Below are 15,606 nucleotides of genomic sequence, written 5' to 3'. Positions count from 1 at the left end.
ATCTAGCAGTGGAACTAATTCCACAAGAAATCGTGTAGGATGCTCCTACAAAGAATTCACTGCCTGCAAACCTCTGGAATTCGATGGAATCGAGGGTCCAATTGGATTAAAACGGTGGACCGAGAAGGTCGAATCGGTGTTCACCATAAGTAAGTCTACTGAAGAGGATAAGGTTAAGTACGCCACGCATACCTTCATAGGTACTGCGTTAACGTGGTGGAACACCTATCTTGAACAGTAGGACAAAATGCTGCTTACGCACTACCGTGATCAGTATTCAAGCACTTGATGAACGAGCAGTACCGTCCTAGAAACGAGGTCAATAAGCTCAAGGCAGAGCTTAGAGAGTTACGAACACAAGGGTTCGACATTACCACGTATGAACGACGATTCACAGAGTTGTGGCTATTGTGTCCGGGAACGTTCGAAGATGAAGAAGAGAAGATCGACGCGTTTGTAAAAGGATTACCAGAAAGGATTCAAGAAAATGTGAGTTCGCACGAGCCCGCTTCCATACAAAAGGCAAGTCGAATGGCTCATAAACTCATAAATCAGATAGAGGGAAGAATTAAAGAGCAGGCGGCTGAAGAAGCCAACACGAAACAACTCAAGAGGAAGTGGGAGGAAAACAGTGACAAGAGTCACCAGTACAACAACAACAACAATTACAACCACAATCGCAACAACTATCCCAACAACCGCAACATAAATCGCAACAACAACAATCGCAATCCCAACAACAATAACAACTACAATAAACGTCCCAACAACAATAATTACAATAATCGTCCCAACAACAATAACAACCGCAACAACAACAATAATCAAAAATAGCCATGTCAAAGGGGTGAAGAGAATTACCCGAGGTTCTGCACAACATTTTGCAACAGGTGTAAAAGAAATGGTCATAGCGCGACAAAGTGTGAGGTCTACGGACCAATGTATAACAGAACTAAAGGAACAAATAATGTCAGAACGAGTAATGTCGGAACAAGTAGTGTTGGAGCAAGTACTACCAACGTAGTCTGTTATAAATGTGGAAAACCGGGCCACATTATTAAAAATTTCCCGAATCAGGGGAATACTAATGGGCAAGGCCGCGAAAGAGTTTTCAATATTAATACGGCAGAAGCACAGGAAGACCCGGAGCTTGTTACGGGTACGTTTCTTATTGACAATAAATACGCTTATGTTTTATTTGATTCGGGTGCGGATAGAAGTTATATGAGTAGAGATTTTTGTGCGAAATTAAGTTGTCCATTGATGCCTTTGGATAATAAATTTTTACTCGAATTAGCAAACGGCAAATTAATTTCGGCAGATAATATATGTCGGAATCGAGAAATTAAACTGGTTAGCGAAACATTTAAGATTGATTTGATACTAGTAGAGTTAGGGAGTATTGATGTGATAATCGGTATGGACTGGTTGAAAGAAGTGAAAGCAGAGATCGTTTGTTACAAAAATGCAATTCGCATTATACGAGAAAAAGGAAAACCCTTAATGGTGTACGGAGAAAAGAGCAACGCGAAGTTAAATCTTATTAGTAACCTAAAGGCGCAAAAACTAATAAGAAAAGGTTGCTATGCTGTGCTAGCACACGTTGAGAAAGTCAATTCTGAAGAAAAGAACATCAATAATGTTCCTGTCGCGAAAGAATTTCCCGATGTATTTTCGAAAGAATTACCGGGACTACCTCCACACCGATCTGTTGAATTTCAAATAGACCTTGTACCGGGAGCTGCATCAATAGCTCGTGCTCCATACAGACTCGCACCCAGCGAAATGAAGGAACTTCAAAGTCAGTTACAGAAACTTTTAGAGCGTGGTTTCATTCGACCACGCACATCACCGTGGGGAGCTCCTGTTTTATTTGTCAAGAAGAAGGATGGTACATTCAGGTTGTGTATCGACTACCGAGAGTTGAACAAACTTACCATTAAAAACCGCTACCCACTACCGAGAATCAATGACTTATTTGATCAACTACAAGGCTCGTTGGTTTATTCGAAGATTGATTTACGTTCTGGGTATAATCAAATGCGGGTGAAGGAGGATGATATTCCAAAGACTGCTTTTAGGACGCGTTACGGTCATTACGAGTTTATGGTTATGCCGTTTGGGTTGACTAACGCACCAGCTGTGTTCATGGACCTCATGAACCGAGTGTGTGGGCCATATCTTGACAAGTTTGTCATTATTTTCATCGATGACATACTTATTTACTCGAAGAATGATCAAGAGCACGAAGAACATTTGAGAAAAGTGCTAGAGTTGCTGAGAAAAGAAAAACTGTACGCTAAGTTTTCAAAGTGTGCATTTTGGTTGGAAGAAGTTCAATTCCTCGGTCACATAGTGAACAAAGAAGGTATTAAGGTGGATCCGGCAAAGATAGAAACTGTTGAAAAGTGGGAAACCCCGAAAACTCCGAAACACATACGCCAGTTTTTAGGACTAGCTGGTTACTACAGAAGGTTGATCCAAGATTTTCCAGAATAGCAAAACCCTTGACTGCATTAACGCATAAAGGGAGAAAATTTGAATGGAAGGATGAACAAGAGAAAGCGTTTCAATTGTTAAAGAAAAAGTTAACTACGGCACCTATATTGTCATTACCTGAAGGGAATGATGATTTTGTGATATATTGTGACGCTTCAAAGCAAGGTCTCGGTTGTGTATTAATGCAATGAACAAAGGTAATTACTTATGCGTCTAGACAATTGAAGATTCACGAGCAAAATTATACGACGCACGATTTGGAATTAGGTGCGGTTGTTTTTGCATTAAAGACTTGGAGGCACTACTTATATGGGGTCAAAAGTATTATATATACCGACCACAAAAGTCTTCAACACATATTTAATCAGAAACAACTGAACATGAGGCAGCGCAGGTGGATTGAATTGTTAAATGATTACGACTTTGAGATTCGTTACCACCCGGGGAAGGCGAATGTGGTAGCCGACACTTTGAGCAGAAAAGACAGAGAACCCATTCGAGTAAAAGCTATGAATATAATGATTCACAATAACCTTACTACTCAAATAAAGGAGGCGCAACAAGGAGTTTTAAAAGAGGGAAATTTAAAGGATGAAATACCCAAAGGATCAGAGAAACATCTTAATATTCGGAAAGACGGAACCCGGTATAGGGCTGAAAGAATTTTGGTACCAAAATTTGGAGATATGAGAGAAATGGTACTTAGAGAAGCTCATAAAACCATATACTCAATACATCCTGGAACGGGGAAGATGTACAAGGATCTCAAGAAACATTTTTGGTGGTCGGGTATGAAAGCCGATGTTGCTAAATATGTAGGAGAATGTTTGACGTATTCTAAGATCAAAGCTGAGCATCAGAAACCATCAGGTCTACTTCAACAACCAGAAATCCCGGAATGGAAATGGGAAAACATTACCATGGATTTCATCACTAAATTGCCAAGGACTGCAAGTGGTTTTGATACTATTTGGGCAATAGTTGATCGTCTCACCAAATCAGTACACTTCCTGCCAATAAGAGAAGATGACAAGATGGAGAAGTTTGCACGACTGTATTTGAAGGAAGTCGTCTCCAGACATGGAATACCAATCTCTATTATCTCTGATAGGGATGGCAGATTTATTTCAAGATTCTGGCAGGCATTACAGCAAGCATTAGGAACTCGTCTAGACATGAGTACTGCCTATCATCCACAAACTGATGGGCAGAGCGAAAGGACGATACAAATGCTTGAAGACATGCTACTAGCATGTGTTATTGATTTCGGAAACAATTGGGACCGACATCTACCGTTAGCAGAATTTTCCTACAACAACAGCTACCATTCAAGCATTGAGATGGCACCATTTGAAGCACTCTATGGTAGAAAGTGCAGGTCTCCGATTTGTTGGAGTGAAGTGGGGGATAGACAGAATACGGGTCCGGAGATAATATAAGAAACTACCTAGAAGATCATCCAAATTCAACAACGGTTGAAAACCGCCCAAAGTCGACAAAAGAGCTACGCTGACATTAAAAGAAAAGATATAGAATTTGAAATTGGAGAGATGGTCATGCTTAAAGTTGCACCTTGGAAAGGCGTTGTTCGATTTGGTAAACGGTGGAAATTAAATCCAAGGTATATTGGACCATTCAAGATTATTGATCGTGTCGGACCAGTAGCTTACCGACTTGAGTTACCTCAACAACTCGCGGCTGTACATAACACTTTCCACGTCTCGAATTTGAAGAAATGTTTTGCTAAAGAAGATCTCACTATTCCGTTAGACGAAATCCAAATCAACGAAAAACTTCAATTCATCGAAGAACCCGTCGAAATAATGGATCGTGAGGTTAAAAGACTTAAGCAAAACAAAATACCAATTGTTAAGGTTCGATGGAATGCTCGTAGAGGATCCGAGTTCACCTGGGAACGAGAAGATCAGATGAAGAAGAAATACCCGCACTTATTTCCAGAAGATACGTCAACACCTCCAACTGCTTAAAATTTCGGGACGAAATTTATTCAACTGGTAGGTACTGTAGTGACCCGAAATTTTCCATGTTTACATATATTAAATGAAATTGATATTTACATGATTAAGTGTTTCCAACATGTTAAGCAATCAAACTTGTTAAGACTTGATTAAGTGAAATAGATTTCATATAGATAATTGACCACCCAAGTTGACCGGTGATTCACGAACGTTAAAACTTGTAAAAACTATATAATGACATATATATGGATATATATATATATATATATATATATATATATATATATATATATATATATATATATATATATATATATATATATATATATATATATATATATATATATAGTTAACATGATATTATGATAAGTAAACATATCATTAAGTATATTAACAATGAACTTCATATGTAAAAACAAGACTACTAACTTAAGGGTTTCGAAACGAGACATATATGTAACGATTATCGTTGTAACGACATTTAAATGTATATATATCATATTAAGATATATTAATACATCTTAATATCATGATAATGTAATAATCTAACATCTCTTTAGATATAATAAATGATGGGTTAACAACATTTAACAAAGATCGTTAACCTAAAGGTTTCAAAACAACACTTACATGTAACGACTAACGATGACTTAACGACTCAGTTAAAATGTATATGCATGTAGTGTTTTAATATGTATTCATACACATTTGAAAGACTTCAAGACACTTATCAAAGTACTTCTACTTAACAAAAATTATTACAATTACATCCTCATTCATTTTCATCAACAATTCTACTCGTATGCAACCGTATTCGTACTCGTACAATACCCAGCTTCTAAATGTATTTACTATTGGTTTATACACTTCAATGATCAGCTCTTAGCAGCCCTTGTGAGTCACCTAACACATGTGGGAACCATCATTTAACATCTAGCAAGAAATATCTAACAAAACAACAAACTAATGGAGCCTATATTGAAGGCCTAAGTTCACGTGAACTTGCATACACACAAACACATTCACTTTGCAATTTTCTTGAATCAAATTACTCTCTCTCAAGTGTTCTTCCTTTGTTCTAAGTGTTCTTCATCATCTTCATCAAAATCTAGCTCAATCTAGTTCATAAATCCATACATAAACCAAGTTATAAAACAACTACTCAAGAACACACCAACAACACTTCCAAGTTTGCTAGCTTACTTCCAATCTTGAAAATCCACTTTGAGTGATCATACAACCTCAAGAAATCTTTGTTATTTACAGTAAGATATCTTTCTAATACAAGGTAATACTCATATTCAAACTTTGATTCAATTTCTATAACTTTAACAATCTTATTTCGAGTGAGAATCTTACTTGAACTTGTTTTCGTGTCATGATTCTACTTCAAGAACTTTCAAGCCATCTAAGGATCCTTTGAAGCTAGATCTATTTTTCTCATTTCTAGTAGGTTTATCCACAAAACCTGAGGTAGTAATGATGTTCATAACATCATTCGATTCATATATATAAAACTACCTTATTCGAAGGTTTAAACTTGTAATCACTAGAACATAGTTTAGTTAATTCTAACCTTGTTCGCAAACAAAAGTTAATCCTTCTAACTTGGCTTTTAAAATCAACTAAACACATGTTCTATATCTATATGATATGCTAACTTAATGATTTAAAACTTGAAAACACGAAAAACACTGTAAAACCGGATATACGCCGTCGTAGTAACACCGCGGGCTGTTTTGGGTTAGTTAATTAAAAACTATGATAAACTTTGATTTAAAAGTTGTTCTTCTGGGAAAATAATTTTTCTTATGAACATGAAACTATATCCAAAAATCATTGTTAAACTCAAAGTGAAAGTATGTTTTCCAAAATGGTCATCTAGACGTCGTTCTTTCGACTGAAATAACTACCTTTACAAAAATGACTTGTAACCTGTATTTCCGACTATAAACTTATACTTTTTCTGTCTAGATTCATAAACTTAAGTTCAATATGAAACCATAGCAACTTGAATCACTCAAAATTGATTTAAAACGAAGAAGTTATGGGAAAAACAAGATTGGATAATTTTGCTTGTTGTAGCTACGTGAAAATTGGTAACAAATCTATATTAATCATATCCTAGCTAACTCATATTGTATTATACATGTATTCTAATATATTATGTAATTTTGGGATACCATAGACACGAATACAATGTTTTGACATATCATATCGACCCATCTATATATATATATCGGAACAACCATAGACACTCTATATGCAGTAATGTTGGAGTTAGCTATACAGGGTTGAGGTTGATTCCAAAATATTATATATACTTTGAGTTGTGATCTAGCCTGAGGCTTGTATACACGAGGTCGTGGATTGATTCGAGATAATATATATTGCTTTATTTCTGTACATCTAACTGTGGACAACTAGTTGTAGGTTACTAACGAGGACAGCTGACTTAATAAACTTAAAACATTAAAACGTATTAAAAATGTTGTAAATATGTTTTGAACATACTTTGATATATATGTATATATTTGTTATAGGTTCGTGAATCGACCAGTGGCCAAGTCTTACTTCCCGACGAAGTAAAAATCTGTGAAAGTGAGTTATAGTCCCACTTTTGAAATCTAATATTTTTGGGATGAGAATACATGCAGCTTTATAAATGTTTTACAAAATAGACACAAGAACATGAAACTACTTTCTATGGATGAATGATCGAAGCCGAATATGCCCCTTTTTGCTTGGTAGCCTAAGAATTAGGGAACATCACTAATTTTGAGAATTAATGCACACCTAATTGACGCGAATCCTAAAGATAGATCTATTGGGCCTAACAAACCCCATCCAAAGTACCGGATGCTTTAGTACTTCGAGTTTTATATCATGTTCGATGGATGTCCCTGAATGATGGGGATATTCTTATATGCATCTTGTTAATGTCGGTTACCAGGTGTTCACCATATGAATGATTTTTATCTCTATGTATGGGATGTATATTGAAATATGAAATCTTGTGGTCTATTATTACGATTTGATAAATATATAGGTTAAACCTATAACTCACCAACTTTTTTGTTGACGTTTAAAGCATGTTTGTTCTCAGGTGATTATTAAGAGCTTCCGCTGTTGCATGCTAATATATGGACAAGATTTGGAGTCAGCATGCTTGTATAATATTGTTTAAAACTGCATTCGAAATTTACTTTGTTGTAACATATTATTATTGTAAACCAATATGTATTGGTAGTGTGTAAGTGTGATATTTTTAGATTATCATTTCTGATAATCTAGGTGGTGTCCTTTTAACCTTGTTGATAAAATAAAGGTTATGGTTTGTTTTAAAAACGAATACAGTCTTTGAAAAACGTCTCATATAGAGGTCAAAACCTCGCAACGAAATCAATTAATATGGAACGTTTATAATCAATATGAACGGGACATTTCAATCTGGCTCATGTGCCCTAACTTTGACACCAATGAAAAAGTTAGCGAGCCCAGGAAAGAGAGAACATGTAGTCAAATTACAACCTTCTTCAACTGAGTCAACCCTAAAAGTGGATCTGGTATCAAGCATATCCCCTTTTTCTGGGATCAAGTACTACTTATAGGACTAGAAAGCACCAAAGGCGAGATGGTTAAGTATATCATTCCACTAAAAGTTGCACAAATCTCTTAAGACATGAGAATTAGAAGGCGTATACCTTACGTACTTTTTATTAGCCGGTGTGTTGATGATCCTCTCTGATTTAGGGAAATTTCACCTTTATACACTTTTTTCAAAGCTTTCAGGTAGAATACACTTTTTTCGAAGTATCCGCAAAAATTCATTATATCTTCGAACAATGTCCGAACAAGCCTTTGTTCGAACCTAATTCACTGGTCGAAAACACTTTACTGACCAAACAAATAAACTACAATCGCGTGCAGTAAGTTCAGACGACATTCAAATACAACCTCGTTAGAACCTGAGTTCGGATGAAAAAGGGTATGTTCGAACTCAATGAATCTTCTGTTGGAAAAATCTATGTCTCGTGTTATTCTAGTGGCCACATTACATTCAATGTTCGATGATAATTATAAGAATGGCACTACAAAGTTCCTTTCTTAAAAAAAAAAAAAAAAAAAAATCAAGTTTACGGTACAACTCAGCCAATCAAAGTTGTCACATGTTTCATTTGTCATCGTAATTAAATTATCCTACTAGATTTAGAGCCCATGTGTTGTACGAGTAAAAATATAACTGTTAAAAATTACATGTAAGTTTCTCGAATAGGTAGTGTTGTGATCTATTTATCACCCGTTTAAATAAGTTCGATGTACATTAGTTTATTTTTTAGTTACATGCCAACTATAAAACCAAAAAAATGATCAAAGGTAAAGCATAAGCTTATTAGATTTAGACTTAATCTTGTTATTTTTAAGAGTTCCAAGTAGTCAGCCTAGTATTATCACCACACAATACAACATTGAACATCCATATCACAATTCAATTCGTACCAACTGTCAAGAGGAGCAGAATATAAGCCTAACAAACAGGCCTAACATGTGTTATTGTTGATGCAGACTTAGAGGTGTATCTGAGTATCTCGGTTGCTGTTCTTGTTGGGGTTCAATGTGATTGTTTTCGATGAATATTTTTTCAGCAACAGTATATTCTATTTACTCATATGTATACATTGCTCTACAAAAGAAACGGGTCAATATGGTAGTTACAAAGGAATGTTTTTTGTATTTTTTTTTTTTTTTATATTATATCTGAGCCCTTTTTTTTGGGATTTTGAATTTACATAGTGATGAAAAACAGTCAATCGGTCCCGTTTGAACGCACAATAAAAATGCCCGTTTGAACCCCATTTGACCATTTAACTAACCTGCCCATTATGCCACCTCTAGTTTAACTAGGGATGGCACCCACGGGCGACGGGCATGAATCCTTTGGATCCGTGACCCATCAACGGGTTAATTGTTTCGACATGCCCCTGACCCGCGGTTACCCACAACCCACGGGTAATAAAATATACAAAATCAACACTACTATTAAATACAGATGGTCAAGTTATGTGAACTAAGAATCCTGTCAGGAAACTGAGAAAATCAACATGGTTCGGTCAAGTTAGAGTAGCAAGGTCAGATAAAGTAGGTTACATGGAATACAGAATAGTCTTGGATGTTCACCGTAGATCGTAATCTAATGCTTTTCCCTAATAAAGTAGGTTACATGGAATACAGAATACTTAGAATTAACATAAATAAAAGCCAAACACTTAAAAATAACATACAAATGACATCAAACGCAGAGACTGATTACATGAACATAGCAAAAGCTTTTACAAGTGCTCCAATTAAAAACCCCAATAAGTTTGATGTCATCGGCTGGCTAACTTACTGCTCCAAGGCCTTCCCTCACGTGAAAACAATGATGTTCTGGTGACGTCATACAGCAACTTGAACCTCATCCGATGACAACGATACCTAATTATTTAAGTTTAGCTAACACCAACTTGGTTCTATCCAAGCATGAGTTTTGGCTCCCAACAAACCCCCAAAACCCTTTTCGACAAGTTTCCCATCAAATGTGTGATACGTGCGTGTTTTGAGTGAGTACCAAACTAACTGCGGGAAGACGATCTTATTCTCCATTTCACGTGTGTTGGCATCAACACAAACAGATGTCGTACCACCAATATAAATTGTGTGCTTGCCTATAGTGTCTGTTTTCTTCCATTCACGTTCAGCTTCATTTCGCCTAAATACCTCGACTTCTCCAAACTGACAATGACTACTAAAAGATATTCATCACAATTCATCATAAAATATTGTTTCGTACAGCTGCAGTCACTTTTCGGTACTTTTGCTAAAACAATCATGTCAATCGGGTCATTACCAGAACACCTGCAACTTCCACTAGATTGTCCCTCCATATACAGTGCATAAAGAACTGTGCCAACAAATGTTGAAGAAAATAGAGGTTTCCCACTTACAAACCAACGATCATTATAGTCTTCAAACAAAACCCAAGATGGGTTCCCACTTACAAAGTAGATAAAAGTAATCGTTTCATTGACAATTGCAAATCCACCAACTATGCAATTAGAGGAAGTAGGTGGTTCTGAGAAACATAAGCTTTTTACATCACCATTATTAAATACTGGAAGCTTGCAGGCATCATTTGTGAAGGGGTTAAAAAACACTATGCATTCATATTCCCTGCTCTCACATAACAACCAACCATACCTCAAACAATATATAGTGGCGTCCACCAACGACAACGATAGCTTTGAATTCTTCATAAAATACTTATCACCTGACAACGGATCTATAAAAGTGACAATCCCTTCATCTACAACCATTAGCCATGGTGAATTTAACGAATAATTATGCCATCTTTTTCTTCTTAACGATGACTCGTTTCTCCACCCTATTAGAGGTGCAGCAAGATGACAGAGTTTGTATGTAGCACGAAAGTTCAAGTACTCCACACCAACACAATATTCCATAATCATCTCCAAAACTCCAAATGGAATATTGTACAGGCTTGATTCGTTACGCTCAACCTCGTCAACCGTTACCGCTCTCTCATCCATTTCTTTGCATTCATGATCCTTTTCTAGCCTACATGAAAAAAAAGTATATATTATTTTCATATGAATACAAGTATACATATACAATAATAATATATGACACATAGATATAATTTAACTTAACTGAGATCATAACCTTTCTTCCAACATGAACACATTGGTTGTTGAGACCACTCGAGAAGGCATAAAAGATGCGATGATGTTTTTACCTTTGACATGGTACAAGTATAATATTCCATCCATTTCGTCACGAATGTGTATATAACCCCCTAACTCGGAGTCAACTACAGGATTATAAAATATAGACCATTCACGACCAAGATCTACATAAAAGATACCATCATTCAACTCATTCATTTCTTCCCACATAACTTGAGTAATCCGCAAGTCTTGGAGGTCATCATCACCCATTTGTTCCATTTTAACACCGGTCAAGTCCCATTTCTTGAGGCACTCCAATTCTTCCGACTTTAAACTAGCCGTGTCTAATTGAAACAAAGACACATCACCAAATTTCTTAGTTTTCTCATCAACGCCAACACTAATGCAGAACAATTTCGTACCGTATCCTTTTAAAAAATTAGTCCAGTCCCAACAACCTATCGAATCGGAAGAAGACGAAGGGCAATTCCCAAACATCAGTAGTTGAATCATATCTTCTTTTACGGGAGGCATATCTTCTCTCTGCTTTTTTACAATCTCAACCTGTATGACTACAGGAGAGATAGAACTATCGCAATTTAAAGCATATATTTTACCATTACAACAAGTTGCGCTAACTAGGAATTCACCATCATATGTTAATTCCTTGAGCTGTTTAGCGTATGACATTTCTTTCCAGCTTATCCACATTCTCTTTTTTTCACAATTCATCCGGCAAATGAAAAATGTAGATTTATCACATCTTGTTACGAGAAGGATTGAAGTGGGATCATCAGGAGGAGCCGTCAAACAACATTCATCAATAGATGCAACATATGCAGCTCCCAAATTCAAATGGGGAAGATCTACAATCTTCAAAGTCAAAGTGTTCAAAAGAGACCACTCACAATTATATGGATGGTCTGATAGTATTAACCAGCCATGGAAACAGCCTCGGATACGTTTTCCATTCAACTCAGGGATTTGACATTGATATTTAATCAACGGGGGGTCGTGTAGTGTAGAGTAAAATTCCGTATCAATGGCCTCTTCATCTTTAAGGTTCTGAACAATAAACCATGGATATTTTGAGGATAAAAGAGGAAATTCGTCACACGTTGAACCAGTAGAAACTTTCTGATCATGCTCCATCTAACAAGTTGATAATAACAATCAGTGGGTTAAAACTACATTCCCTGTTCAGATGAACATCTATCAAATCTTCACCTAAAACACATAACTCACCACCCAAAACGACTGGATTTTTTTAAGAAACTTTTAGTAAACAGTAGCAGCAGTAAGATCGAACCCGAATCACAAACATCATAGTTTATTGATCGAATTCATACCTCAAATTTCACCGACATCTGATGATATCAAACTCTTTACAATATTTTCCAGCTTCGATCTAACAATCAATAAAAATTCTCTTCGTTTTAGGTGTAGTGGCGGAACCAGAAAAAATTAAAATGCAACACAACAATGAATTTTTTCAGATAACAGCTACATTATTAGAATTTCTGTACAAAAAAAAAAGGAAAAAAAAAAGAGCACTAAAACAGCTCAAAACAAACTAGAAACTGTATAACAGTCAAAAACAGCAGTAGTGGAGCTCAAAACACAGCATTACAGCTCAAACAAACAGCAGCAACAACATTAGAGGTCAAATAACGGTAGCATCAGCTAAAAAAAAGCAGTAACAGCCCTAACACTACCTAAAAACTGCACAAAAAAAGTGCCCAAAATCTGCGTAAAAGCTACACTTTTCCTAATAACCAAGTAGCCAATTTTAATTTCAATTGAATTGAATATAATAAACAAGTTAAAACTAAACATTTCATAACAAATGTAGTTACAATTAGCATGTGAAGAAAGTCGGCAAGTAGAAGTACACGATTTTAACATTATATCTCAAATTTTAACATAAATTTTGTAAACCCTAAATTAATTAACTACATAAATTACCTGATTTAATACCAAGAAAAGTGGTTGATACTTGAGAAAATCAAATAATGTGAAGGTGATAGTTGAAGTTATAAACAATCCACAGCCTTCCTTTCACTACTTCGATTTGAAATTGAAAAGATGAAGTTGTGAAGAGACGGGTATAAGAGCTAAAAAAAATAAAGTAAACCTTTTTGAGTAACTGGAGATTTAGTTGGATCACAACTTTTGCTAAACGAGGTCAATAGCCAAAAAAAAAAAAAAAAAAAAAAAAAAAAAAAAAAAATTTGTAGCCCGTAGAGGGCATCTGACCCATTGCCCTCACTCTGTTCCCGTCCCTGGTTTTAGAGCTAAGGTATGGGTAATTATAATAAGTACTTAGTTAATTAACAATAAGTACTTATTTATCATAACCATATTTTTCTTATTTTTAGATTGTACTTGGTCATCTCTTGGTGTATAAGTTAATATAGATCTTACGCATACCTATGGTCACTTGAGGTCATGTCCTCCTAGTTTAGGGGTGGGTAGGCCCAGACGGGTTAGAGGCGGTAGTGGGGTAGCCAACCTTGGTAGGATTAGAGTGGGTAGTTGGAATATAGGAACCTTGACGGGCAAGAGGATTGAGCTCGTGGATACATTCCTTAAGAGTAATGTGGACATAGGGTGTGTTCAAGAGACTAGATGGAAGGGTGAAGGGGCGGTAGATATTAAGGACTATAGGTTGTGGTACTCGGGTTCTAGGATAGCACGGAACGGGGTAGGTATCTTTTTGGGAAATCTACATAAGGATAACGTTGTTGACGTGGGTAGGTTTAGCGATAGGATTATGTCGGTTAGTCTAATTATTAAGGAGGAGACTTTCACGGTCATTAGCGCATACGCACCTCATGCGGGTTTAAGTGATGCGGAAAAGAAGAGTTTTTGGGAATTGTTAGATGAGGTAGTGAGGGGGTGCCCAGCTGATCATCGACTGATTATAGGGGGGTGATCTGAATGGACACATAGGAGCGGAGGCAGAAGGTTACGAGGGAGCCCATGGGGGCTTTAGGTTTGGTCCTAGAAACGAAGAAGGGCGCTCAATTCTTGAGTTTGCCATTGCCCACGAGTTGGTTGTAGCAAACGCTTTCTTCAGGAAGAGGGATGCTCAGTTAGCCACTTTTCATAGCGGGGGTCGTCGCACACAGATTGACTTTTTTCTCCTTCGTAAAGGGGAACTTAGGACATGTAGGGACTGTAAGGTCCTTCCGGCCTTGACGTGCTCCTCCCAGCATAGATTGTTGGTCATGGACCTAGTCACCCGGGGAAGAGTTGGCAGAAGGGCCAGGGTTGTGCAACATAGAATCCTTTGGAAGAATCTACATGGAGCGAAGGCAGAGACTTTTAGAGCGACCGTGACTGATAGATTGAGTGTAGAAGGGGATAACGTAGCCCCTACTGACGTAGACCAGATATGGAACCGCATGGCGTCCACTATCAGGGAGGTGGCAAAAGAAGCTTTAGGGGTGGCATTAGGGACGTCGAGAGCCCATAAGAGTAGTAGAGAGTCATGGTGGCTTAGTGACGATGTCCAAACGAAAGTCGCGTTAAAGCAGACGAGGTTTAGGGAGCTCATTACTTTTGGGAAAGGGACACCTGCAGAGAGAACTAGGGTAGAAGAAAGATATAAAGAAGCTAAAAGAGAAGCAAAGAAGGCCGTAGCAATTGCAAAAGACAAAGCTTATGAAGATTTATATAGGAAACTAGACTCTAAAGAGGGAGCTAATGACATATATATAATAGCTAAATCTAGGGAGCGAAGAGGTAGGGACTTAGTTAACGTCAAATATATCAAGGACGAAGTAGGTCAAAGTATAGTAAGAGAAGACCTTATTAGGAAAAGATGGGAAGAGTATTTTGCATCCCTCTTCGGTAGGGAAAGAACGAAGCGGAACATGGAACTCCACGAGGTTCAGGAATATAAAAACAACTGTTTCTGCACGAGGATTAACCAGGAGGAAGTTAGATCGGCCCTACGAAAGATGGGGAGAAACAAAGCAGTAGGACCAGACCAAATTCCGTTTGAGGCGTGGAGGTGCCTAGGAGGAGATGGGGTTAGATGGTTGACAAACATTTTTAACACGACGTTTAGAAGCGCAAAGATGCCTATGGAATGGAGACTCAGTGAGGTTATTCCCATTTACAAGAACAAGGGAGATGCGTAAATATGTAGTAATTACAGAGGCATAAGGTTACTTAGCCATACTATGAAGCTTTGGGAGAGGGTGATTGAGTCGAGGCTACGACGCGAGACAATGGTTTCAGAGAACCAATTAGGTTTCATGCCAGGACACTCGTCGATGGAGGCGATTCACATCGTTAGAAGCCCTATGGAGAAGTATAGGGAAAAACAAAAGAACCTACACATGGCGTTCTTAGACTTGGAAAAGGCCTATGACTGTGTCCTGCGCGAGCTGATT

At 37.1% G+C, this 15,606-nt stretch overlaps 2 protein-coding genes across 2 annotated transcripts; one reads left to right on the top strand and one right to left on the bottom strand.

The window, feature by feature from the left end:
• Nucleotides 1-9,705: 9,705 nt before the first annotated feature.
• Nucleotides 9,706-13,325, bottom strand: LOC139857715 (uncharacterized). Its single transcript, XM_071846539.1, has 4 exons — nucleotides 13,169-13,325; nucleotides 12,553-12,611; nucleotides 11,199-12,355; nucleotides 9,706-11,093 (listed from the first exon to the last, which is right to left on the bottom strand). Exons 2-4 carry the CDS (start codon nucleotides 12,568-12,570, stop codon nucleotides 10,184-10,186), a joined length of 2,085 nt encoding a protein of 694 aa, XP_071702640.1. The 5' UTR covers nucleotides 12,571-12,611; nucleotides 13,169-13,325; the 3' UTR covers nucleotides 9,706-10,183.
• Nucleotides 13,326-13,504: 179 nt separating this feature from the next.
• On the top strand, nucleotides 13,505-15,351 carry LOC139859209 (uncharacterized). The gene is made up of 3 exons (XM_071848004.1): nucleotides 13,505-13,508; nucleotides 13,621-14,067; nucleotides 14,156-15,351. The coding sequence occupies exons 1-3, from the start codon at nucleotides 13,505-13,507 to the stop codon at nucleotides 15,349-15,351; spliced, it is 1,647 nt and encodes a 548-aa protein (XP_071704105.1).
• The last annotated feature ends 255 nt before the right edge of the window (nucleotides 15,352-15,606 follow it).

The sequence above is a fragment of the Rutidosis leptorrhynchoides genome, chromosome 7 (genome assembly GCF_046630445.1).
Source record: "Rutidosis leptorrhynchoides isolate AG116_Rl617_1_P2 chromosome 7, CSIRO_AGI_Rlap_v1, whole genome shotgun sequence".
Classification (NCBI taxonomy): Eukaryota; Viridiplantae; Streptophyta; class Magnoliopsida; order Asterales; family Asteraceae; genus Rutidosis; species Rutidosis leptorrhynchoides.
This window is presented reverse-complemented; position numbering and strand designations above follow the sequence as displayed.